This window comes from Artemia franciscana, chromosome 6, assembly GCF_032884065.1.
Source record: "Artemia franciscana chromosome 6, ASM3288406v1, whole genome shotgun sequence".
Lineage (NCBI taxonomy): Eukaryota > Metazoa > Arthropoda > Branchiopoda > Anostraca > Artemiidae > Artemia > Artemia franciscana.
Genome location: NC_088868.1, coordinates 19,616,896 through 19,628,646, shown reverse-complemented (window position 1 = coordinate 19,628,646; position 11,751 = coordinate 19,616,896). Strand labels below are relative to the sequence as shown.

The 11,751-nt window shown below is 35.0% G+C and overlaps 1 protein-coding gene across 1 annotated transcript in view; it reads left to right on the top strand.

Annotated features, from left to right (window-relative positions):
- Nucleotides 1–1,455: 1,455 nt before the first annotated feature.
- The window catches only part of LOC136028515 (mucin-2-like), a 50,919-nt gene continuing 40,623 nt past the window's right edge, over nt 1,456–11,751 (top strand). The window contains exon 1 of the mRNA XM_065706359.1: nt 1,456–1,622. Coding sequence (XP_065562431.1) covers nt 1,605–1,622 — 18 coding nt within the window. The 5' untranslated portion in view covers nt 1,456–1,604. The remainder of the gene's footprint in view (nt 1,623–11,751) is intronic.

Below are 11,751 nucleotides of genomic sequence, written 5' to 3'. Positions count from 1 at the left end.
GTTTTCAAAGAAAAATATAAAGCAATATTAAAACGTAAAAAATAAATAAATAAAGTTCTATAATAATTTACATTTAAACAACCAGAAATTCCTATCAAAGAAAAAATGAAACCCGGAACGAACATGAATTAAAATAAACAATTACATCAGACATAAAAATAACAGATACGGACATAGATTAATAAATGAATATTGAAAAAATAAATTTAAATTGAATACTTCAATAAATCTTATAATGTATAGAAATAACTATAAAGGGTGGTTTTTTATTACTGTACCCTCCCTAGTCATAAACCTTCTGAAGCCTATTGCGTAATTTGCTCTTGGCTGAAAACAAAATATATACCAAGCATTTTTTTTTGTGGTTCTATCAAAAAATGCTCTTGATTAAAATTTTCAGTCGTAAATTTGTGTGATTTCCAGGAAGTAATATTTTTATATGCTGAATGTTCAGTTTTCTCCCCTTCGTTTTTCTGCTAGTCATGTTTTGAAGAATTAAAGCATATCTGTTAAAAAGACACACAGTTTTCAAAAAATTCAAGTGAAGCAATAGTTTTTGTAAGGTTTGTGGTTAAGGGAGGGGGTAGTACCCAAAATCCTCATTGTGCTAATTCTTATTTATTGAAGTTTGACTTGAGTATTCATTTATCATTCACTCGTGTTAAAATTCACAAATTTAGGAAAACATATATTACTTGTAACACCGATAAATAATATGTTTATCTACTTGGCAAATATATATTTTGAACTAAGAGACTTTGTACTAATTCTTATTTATTTAAGTTTGACTTGAGTATTCATTTATCATTCACTCGTGTTAAAATTCACAAATTCAGGAAAACCTATATTACTTGTAACATCAATAAATAATATGTTTATCTACGTGGCAAATATATATTTTGAGCTAAGAGTCTTTGTACTAATTCTTATTTATTTAAGTTTGACTTGAGTATTCATTTTATCATTTAGTCGTGTGAAAATTCACAAATTTAAGAAAACATATTACTTATAAGACCGATATATAACATGTTTGTCTACGTGGCAGATATATATTTTGAACTAAGGGAAAGGGATCCTAGTTGAAAAGATTTTTTATAGCAGGTTAATACCATTTTGATGACATTATTTCTCAATACGTTTAACTGCTTGCAAGCACACCTGCTGTTTTCGTTTTCAGCGCCCCTTTTTTCACGTGGAAACCATCGGAACAAATTAGACATATGCCGTAATTTTGAAGTAAGCTAGATTTTGCTCAAAGTAATTGCAGTGATTGGCAATAAAAAGATAACATTTCAACAAACAAAACATTTCTATGTGCAATAGCCGTGACGTCACCGTAAACCAGCCTCATTCTACCTGTTGCATTGTACTAGTGTCTCTGAAGTTCAATTTATCCTTGTGGATGTCAGTGTTTTTCTGGGACTATTTTTACTAGGATTTTGTCGCGTGCCAGAAACCATCATCTCCGGTTTCTAAACATTTCCCAGTCAGTTTTCCCTTGGTTGTGTATACACACATGTTTTCTCCGGCCGTATGTAAAAAGATAAGGTTTGGGTGCTTATTTTTGCATTATTTATAGGAAATTAAAGGAATTAATATTGAAGATGTCATACAGATCATATGTGAGTCAATTTTTGCGATTTTGTTTGTTGTATCGTCTTTGTGAAGTCCAACTTTGTACAGAAATTTTGCAGTAGTTCCACACCTATTTATGAGATACTATTTTGTTGCAAGGTATTTTCAAGGTTGATCATATATCAATAAATAATATATACCATATAATCATATATATATATATATATATATATATATATATATATATATATATATATATATATATATATATATATATATATATATACCATATCAATCAATCATATATACCATATAATCAATTTTTTTTTTAAACATTTGTATTTGTATTTTGCCACCTCCTGGACGTTGCTCGTCGTTTACGAGATAGATTTCAGTACTCATCTTGAAGTTGCAATTGTTACCACATTTGGTTTCGGAAATTATGGAGATGGCACTGTAATTTGACCAAGCAAGCAGCAACTTCCAAATGAATCACCTTTGTTGGCTACTCTTTCCTCGGGAAAATGGAGGACTCCACAGTGTATACATACAAAGTTTAAGGGTCTCTATTACTTGTAATTAACATTTGCGTAGTTTACTGCATCTTTATAGGGTTGTACTGGGTTTTGCGCCACAGTTTGTTGACGTCAAAGATTGCAATGCTGTTGTTATTCTAACGTAATATTTCTTCTTTCTTCCCTTTCATTTTCGACTCGTTCTGATTCTCTCTGTCGCTATTAATTTTCGCTGCCACTAATCTTCTAATCACATATTTCTCGGTTCTTCACTTTCATTTTGATTCGGTCTGATCTTCGTTATCGCATGTCCTGTAACCGCATATTTTTTTCCTGTTCTTCACTTTCTTTTTTACTCGTTGTAATTTCTCGCTGCCACTTATCTTCTAACTGCATATTTCTTTGCTCATCACCTTCATTTTGACTAGTTACTATTGTTGTTGTCGCAAGTATTCTAACTGCATTTTTGTTCATCATTACTCCAGACATTTTTTCCAATCCCTTTGTCTTAGCTGCTCGGATAGGTCTTGTCACATTTGATGGTCTAGTTGGTTCATTCTCAACGATCAATAATTTACATTTCTCGGGTCGTCCTCTGGATCTTGTCTCATTTGATGGTTCAGTTTATTCATTTTGAGCAATTGTTAATTAACGCTTTTTTCCATAAGCATTGTGAAACTGCTTAAAACACCTTTTGTGAACAGACCACGCCTTTTGTAAATAGACACTTTGTATTTGTGTTGCGAGAGCAACACTTTGGTTTTGTCCTAGTTTTTTTTTTCTATGCCGCCGAGTTCGGCTTATTCCTGGAAACTGGTAGCCTATGTCAGAGACGAGTATCTGAAGTTGTGCAGCCAAGCTTTCGTTTCATAAAGCCATGTTTCTGCTTTCCAGTGGAAATCTCCGTTCTAGCAGGCAAGCAGGCAGGCACCACTTTCAAATAGAAGATGGACTAACATATAAGTGTTAAATATATGCGGCAGTTACCCGGCCCCACAGCCAATATATCTTCTTTGAGTGATAAATAGAAAAATTTACAGAAGCAAAAAAGTGGCATTTTCCCACGGGTCCGAAAGTGCTGCCGTGATTTTGGCTGGGTTTATCATTTGTTTTTTCGGACTTGGGATTGAGGTAGAGAAATGTTATCAGATGTACCTCTTAAACTTTAAAAGTTCTGTCATTGCTAAAGAAATTGGAGCTTATCCTTTGCTCCTTTCTAAGTGGTGACGTTAGAAAGTTGGCCTACGGCAAAAAAAATCAACTTTTGAACTAAGACAGATAGAATTTTTTTTCGACGGCAATCGATAGCTCTTGATGAGCTGATCAAAGTATATTTCATCCATTTTTTGGTACAAAAATTCCTTCATGAGATATACTAGTTTGAAAGTTTCAAGGGGTTGACAACTTCAGTAGTAGGATACAAACCGAAGCCAAAAATAAGCCGATACCAATTTTGAGACATGTAGGGGACTTGTAAGGAAAGGTCGGCTGTTAGCTCATAATCATCTTCGGCAGTGAGGTGTTTGCAAATTTTGCTATTTGGTGTACCTATTATTTGTTTCCAGTTTATTTGATGGTAAGACCGAGTTGGTTCCAGTGGTAAGACATGTAGGGGACTTGTAAGTAATAATCATCTGTTAGACTACAATCATCTTTAGTGAAGAGGGGTTTGTAATTTTTTCTCGTTGATGTAGCCTACCCATACTCACTGTAACCTAGAATTAAGTGTTTACGCAACGGGTGCAAACGATAAGGTAAAACAACGAGGCAGTTTCGTAATGATTAAGAGTGTCATCTATGGTTTTTTGATCCTGAAAAGCTACGGATAGCTTTATAATACCAACTAGATTATATAAGATATTGTTCCAAGTCTTGATCCGTCACGATGTCTACGGTTGAAAAGGATAAAGTCAAAAGGCAAAGTCAATTTAGTCCCTTCTTTTGATATTCTTTTGTTATTGTTGTTTTTTTAACGCTAAGAAATAGCCTTTGATCATGTGATTACTGATCGCGTTCTTCTTTGAACATAACGTTTTAAAAGCTTCGATAGGCTGACAACTTCAGCGTTTAACCGATAGCAAAGAAAAAAAACCAAAGTGTTGCTCTCGCAGCACTTTATTCGGTGAAGCCGGACAAAGGTTGCCGCAACACTTCACGTTGCTCAGGCAACGTAGGTCTAGTTTATATTTAGTTATGTTTCTTTTTTAATTTTGCATATGTCATAGATACTAAGAACGATAGGACCACTTCTGCAGCGGAAATGATATAATTTGAACTCTTGAAATATGTCCTTAAGTATGACGTTACTCGTATTGTTTTTAATTGAAAATAAAGGCTTAACGAATTTTCTCAGACTTGTGACCTATTTAGATAGTTTTGTCAGCCCAGAAAATCTGAAGATACCATTTTCCTAAAAAAAAAGCATGGAGCCATTTTCGAGAAAAAATTTATACACTCATTAATGGATAAATATACAATTATTGGACGATTATTGGTCAGATATATCTAATATAGGCTTCTATATATATGGATTCTCATTGTCGCTTGTCTTCTAACCGCAGACAATTTGTGGTCTTTTCAAGATATTACATAAAAAAAACTAGTTTTTTTAACTGAAAGTAAGGAGCGACATTAAAACTTAAAACGAACAGAAATTACTCCGTATATGAAATGGGTTGTCCCCTCCGCAATCCCTCGTTCTTTACGCTAAAGCTTTTAATTGTTTTAAAAAGCAGAATTGTGGAAAAGAGTCAAACTTTAGCGTAAAGAGCGAGGGATTGCGGAGGGGACAGCCCATTTCATATACGGAGTAATTTCTGTTCGTTTTAAGTTTTAATGTCGCTCCTTACTTTCAGTTAAAAAATAGTTTTTTTTATGTAATTTCTGAACGTTTTTGAATTAATGCTAGTTTGATTTTGGCTGTCCACACATAAATTATTAAAATGAAATTTGCATATTAATTCCTTTTTTGGCTAAATGGCTTTCTCTTAGTTTTGATCAGACGATTTTGAGAAATAAGGGATGGGGATGGAGGCCTAGTTGCCATGCAATTTTTTTCGGTTACATAAAAAGGCAACTATAAATTCTAATTTTTAACGAATTTTTTTATTAGTAAAAAATATACGTAACTTAAGAATTAACTTACGTAACAAACTTTTATATTCTTTAATTTTTATTATGTATATGAGGGGGTTTGTACCCTCGTTAATACCTCGTTCTGTACACTAAATCGTAAATTTTGTCCCAATTCTTTAATAATGACCCCTGAATCAGAAAGGCCGTAGAATAAATAGTTGAAATTACTAAAAATACTATAGCATAAAGAGCGAGGTATTTATCTCCTCCTAAATACCTCACTCTTTATGCTAAAGTATTTTTAGAACCCCTCATATGCGTAATAATCTCTGTTCGTTTTAAGTTTCAATGCTACTCTTTACTTTCAATTGAAAAAAACTTTTCCATGTTTATTTTTTCATTGTTTTTTTTATAGTAATTTTATAAAACACTGGTCGAAGTTTGTAATTTGCAGCCCCTCCCCCAGGGACTGTGGGGGAGTAAGTCATTCCCAAAGACATAGTTATTATGGTTTTTGACTATGTGGAACAAAATGGCTATCTCAAAATTTTGATCTGTTGACTTTGGAGAAAAAATGAGAGTGGGAGGGGGTCTAGGTGCCCTCCAATTTTTTTGGTCACTTAAAAAGGGCACTAAAACTTTTGATTTCCGTTAGAATGAGCCCTCTTGCGACATTCTAGGACCACTTGGTCGATACGATGACCCCTGGAAAAAAAAAACAAAAAAAAAATAAACAAATAAACACGCACCCGTGATTTGTCTTCTGGCAAAAAATACGAAATTCCACATTTTTGTAGATAGGAGCTTGAAAATTTTGCTATAGGGGTCTCTGATACGCCGAATGCGATGGTGTGTTTTCCCCTGTTTTCTAAAATAAGGCAAATTTTTCCAGGCTCGTAACTTTTGATGACAAAGACTAAATTTGATCAAACTTATATATTTAAATTCAGCATAAAAATCTGATTCTTTTGATGTATATTTTAGCATCAAAATTCCGTTTTTTAGAGTTTCGTTAACTATTGAGCCGGGTCACTCCTTACTACAGTTCGTTACCACGAACTGTTTGATTTGATTACTGAAACAAGTCCGATTTCTAACAATAATATCTACAAAGCTTCAAACTTTTGGTTTTCTTTTTTAAGGTTTTTGAATTGTTGTAATCCCTTGTTAAAATATATACAAATATTTTTGCAATTACTATTATTTTACTCTTTACGCAATTTAATGTTTTTTTTTATACTGTATCTTTTCAAAGGTATTTGATTTTTAAAGCAAATCAAATTTCTAACAACGTATTCTACTAAGTTCCAAACTTTTGGTTTTCTTTTTTAAGGTTTTTGAATTGTTGTAATCCCTTGTCAAAATAGAGATTCATCGTTTGTAATATTTGCAAATTTTGTTTTTTGGGCCTTCCTACTGACATTATATAACTTTTTGTGTTCAAATAGGTTTCCTTTTTTAAGGTTTTTGAATTGTTGTAATTCCTTTTTAAAATATAAACAGATATTTTGTAATTACCAGTTTTTTGGTATTTACGCAATTTAATGTATTTTAATACAGTAGTCTTTTCGAAGATATTTGACTATTGAAGCTAGTCTGATTTCCAACAATGATATTTACTAAGCTTGAAACTTTTGGTTTTCTTGTTTAAGGTTTTGGAATTGTTGTACTCCCTTGTCAAAATAGAAAATCATCATTTGTAATAACTGCAAATTTTCGTTTTTTGGACTTTCCTACTGATATTATATAACTGGTTGCGTTTAAAAACAGTATATAAATATTATATAAATAAAAATAATTAATTTTGTAAACAATGCCACGTGATACTGTGGCGCTGCGCGCCACAGCAACACGTTAGTATCAGCTAGTCTAGCCCCCCCCCCCCGACCCCCCTAATCCTCTCTAGCCCCTCTGGACCCCCCCTTAATTGGTTATGGGATTTTGACATGGATAAGGTCATCAATACTTACCGTGCCTTTATTAATCAGTCTCTACAAAAAGAAACAAAGGTTCGGCATTATGTTTTATGGCACTTGGTATTAACCAAGTGACATATAGCAATCGCAAATTCTGTCGGTCTGTCGGTCTGTCTGTCGGTCCCGGTTTTGCTACTTTAGGCACTTCTAGGTAAGCTAGGACAATGAAATTTGGCAAGCGTATCAGGGACCGGACCAGATTAAATTAGAAATAGTCGTTTTCCCAATTTGACCATCTGGGGGGGAGGAGTGGGGGGCCGATTAATTCGGAAAAAAATAGAAAAAATGAAGTATTTTTAACTTATGAGCGGGTGATGGGATCTTAATGAAATTTGATGTTTGGAATGATATTGTGTCTAAGAGCTCTTATTATAAATCCCGACCAGATCTGATGACATTGGGGGGAGTTGGTGGGGGGAAACCTAAAATCTTGGAAAACACTTAGAGTGGAGGGATCGGGATGAAACTTGATGGGAAAAATAAGCACAAGCCCCAGATACATGGTTGACATAATCGGAACGGATCCGCTCTCTTTGGGGTAGTTGGGGGGGGGGGGTAATTCTGAAAAACTAGAAAAAATTAGGTATTTTTAACTTACGAACGGGTGACTGGATCTCAATGAAATTTGATGTTTAGAAGGATACCGTGTCTTAGAGCTATTATTTTAAATCTTGACCGGATCTGGTGACATTGGGGGGGATTTGGGAGGGGGAAAGCTAAAACTTGGAAAACACTTAGAGTGGAGGGATCGGGATGAAACTTGGTGGGAAAAATAAGCACAAGTCCTAGATACATGATTGACCTAAACGGAACGGATCCGCTCTCTTTGGGGTAGTTGGGGGGGGGATTTCTGAAAAATTAGAAAAAGGGAGGTATTTTTAACTTACGAACGGGTAATTGGATCTCAATGAAATTTGATATTTAGAAGGATATCGTGTCTCAAAGCTCTTATTTTAAATCCTGACCGGATCTAGTGACATTGGGGGAAGTTTGACATTGGGGGAACCTAAAATCATGGAAAACGCTTAGATTGGAGGGATCGGGATGAAACTTGGTGGGAAAAATAAGCAGAAGTCTTACATACATGATTTACATAATTGGAACGGATCCGCTCTATTGGGGGGGGGGGGGTATATCTGAAAAATAAGAAAAAATTACGTATTTTTAACTTACGAAGGTGTGATCGGATCTGCATGAAACTTCATATTTAGAAGGACCTCGTAACTCAGATCTCTTATTTTAAATCTCAACCGGATCAAGCGTAATTGGGTGGGGGGGCAGTTGGGGGGACCGGAAATCTTAGAAAATACTTAAAGCGGTGAGATCAGGATGAAACTGGATGGGAAGAATAGAAACCTGTCTAAGATACGTGACTGACATAACCGGACCAGATCTGCTCACTTTGGTGGAACTGGGGGGGGGGGGGTAATTTTAAAAATTGAGATATTTGTAACTTACGAAAGGGTGACCAGGTCTTAATGAAATTTGATATTTTGAAGGATCTTGTGCTTTAAAGTTCTAATTTTAAATTCCGACCAGATCCTGTGACATTGGGGGGAGTTGGAGGGGGGAACCGGAATTCTTGGAAAACGTGAAAATTGGGGTATTTTTATCTTACGAATAGATGATCGGATCTCAATGAAATTTGATTTTAGAAGGAATTCATGTCTCAGAGCTCTTATTTCAAATCCCGACCAGATTTTTTGACATTGGGGAGAGTTGGAGGGGGAAATCTTGGAAAAACACTTGGAGTGGAGGAATCGGGATGAAGCTTGGTGGATATAATAAACAAATGTCCTTGATACGTGATAGACAGAATCGTACTGGATTCGCTCTCTTTGGAGGAGTTGGGGGGAGGGGTTCAGTGATTTGGCGAGTTTGGTGCTTCTGGACGTGCTAGGACGATGAAAATTGGTAGGCGTGTCAAGGAGCTGCACAATTTGACTTGATAAAGTCGTTTTCCCAGATTCGACCATCTGGGGGGCTAAAGGGAGAGGAAATATTAGAAAAAATTAGGTATTTATAACTTACGAGTGGGTGATCGGATCTTAATGAATTTTGAAATTTAGATGGACATCGTGACTCAGAGCTCATATTTTAAATCCTGACCGGCATTAACCCTCTTATTTTCCTTTTTAAATCTATCTGTTGATTCATAGAATTTTGTTAGAGCTCATACCATATGATCTCTTGGCTCTTAGCTCTTCTCGCCTCGTCACAAGTGCCATATGAGCTCTTAGCTCTTGTTCATTATGGCGAAGATAAGTCAAGGCAAAAGTAATGGAATAAGAACCAAAAATTGTAATTTTACAAAGGCACTAATTTTAATTCATGGTCCTTTAAAATGTTTGAGGGGTTGATTGATGAAAATAAAGCACGGATAAATGTGATTAGAAAACTGGTGAAAGCGAGAATCACAACAACTAAAGAAAATAGAATTGAAGAAACGACAGGGAGAATCACATTAGGGATCCCGGCGGCTACACCGCCGGGCTCCTGGTACTATATATATATATATATATATATATATATATATATATATATATATATATATATATATATATATAACAATTCTCTATCATCTAAAATCTGGTTCCGATCTCCCTCCCCCAACCTTTGTGGCTATTACACATTTTTTGATTAGTCTCCATAGCCGAGCTGATGGCACACTGGACTTGAATCCAGTGTGCTTAGGAATATAGGCAGAAATCTAGATGTTGCCAATAACCAGAGTAATTCTAATTACAGTCTCATTTCACTCTGTGGTGTCATTTCATTGTCTGTGGTGTCATTTTCACTCTGTCATTTCAAAGTGGATTGATATTTTGCTAGCTGATTCAGGCAACTTGTTCCAAACAATAACTCGTAACTAAAGGATTGAAATCTGACCCTAACATAGTGCTATAAAATGCAAATATCAGCTATAAGATGGGGAAATGTGACATGTAAGCTAGTATGCGGCGACCGAAGACCCAGGTGTCCAACTGTCGTGAGCTCAGAGAGGCGACAAAAAAAAAACTGGTGAAACTGGCTAGTTTACTAATAGTGCATAAGATTGTATCATAGACCCTTTCAGCTTATATATATATATATATATATATATATATATATATATATATATATATATATATATATATATATATATATATATATATACATATATATATATATATATATATATATATATATATATATATATATATATTCTACTAATAATAATAACTCACTGCAGCACCAAGCCGCCTGAGACCAGCACAGCTACGCACGCTCCTTCTCCAAACTAATCTATTTAAAGTCTCCCTCTTTACACCCTTCCAGGAAGTTCCCATTTCCTTTAAATCTTTATTTATGGCATCCTCCCAACCCAGACAAGGACGACCTGCTTTCCGTGTAGCCCCAGACGGTTAGCCTAAAAGGACAAACTTCAGTAATCTGTAATCCTTCATACGTAGAACGTGGCCTAGCCATCTCAACCTTTATTTCATTATAGCCCTAGAAAGCGGGATTGAACCATATTTCTCGTACAACCTACTGTTCGAAATACGGTCAGTCAGCCGGGTACCCAGAACAATCCATAGGCAATTTCTCTGGAAAACATCTAGTAAATTTTCATCATTGGGTACTTCCTTTTTTTCAAAAATCATGTTCATAATCTTCAGTAGCTTATTCCTAACCTCAGAGCCACCATATTTAAGAAACTCATTAATCATACTATCAGCACCTGGAGCCTTATTATTTTTAATCCTTTTAGTACTTTCGCTAATTCTTCCTCACTAAACAAATCTTCCTTCACATCCAAGGTATCACAAACTTCTTCATTTTTATCTATATCTTTTCCTGCAACTGTATCTCGGTTTAGCACATTCTCAAAATCTTCCACCCATTTTTTTTTAACTTTTTCCTTATCACTAATTGTGGCCCCATTTCTATCTTTAACTGGGACTAGTCCGGATTGGCTACTCCCTTTCAATTTATTAACATGCCAGTATAATATTTTACTACTATGCGGTCTAGCCGCACCTTCCAGATCCTCAGCAAATTTATCCATGGCCTCCACTTCACATCTCCTTAGTTCATATGTTAATGCTTTCTCCACTTTCTTTACATTTCTTTTGTTTTCATACGACCTATCACTCAGATAATTCTTATACAAACTCCTTCTACTCTCTATTAAACCTAAAGCTTTTTCACTAATATTCCTCGTTGCAGTCTTAGCAATCTTCCGTAAGACACCATCAGCAACTTCACAAATTTTTTTTCTGAAATTATTCCATCCATCTTCCACATTGTCAAATTTTAAACTCTCAAGTTTAGTATTCAACTGTTCCTGGAAGTTTTTTCTCAAATTTTCATCCTGGAGTCTACCGACATCATAACTTTCCGGGAGGTAGTTACCCTTCCGAAATTTCAGCTTTAAATTAACCTTAGACACTACTAGATGGTGATCTTTACTTTTAACAACAATAACAGCACTCCTATACACCCTAGTATCTTGTATTGATCCTGCTAGTCTTCTGTTTACTATAACATAATCAATAAGGTTTGCTGCCTTGCCATCACGTGAATACTATGTCAACTTATGGGTCATTTTGTGACCAAACACCGTATTG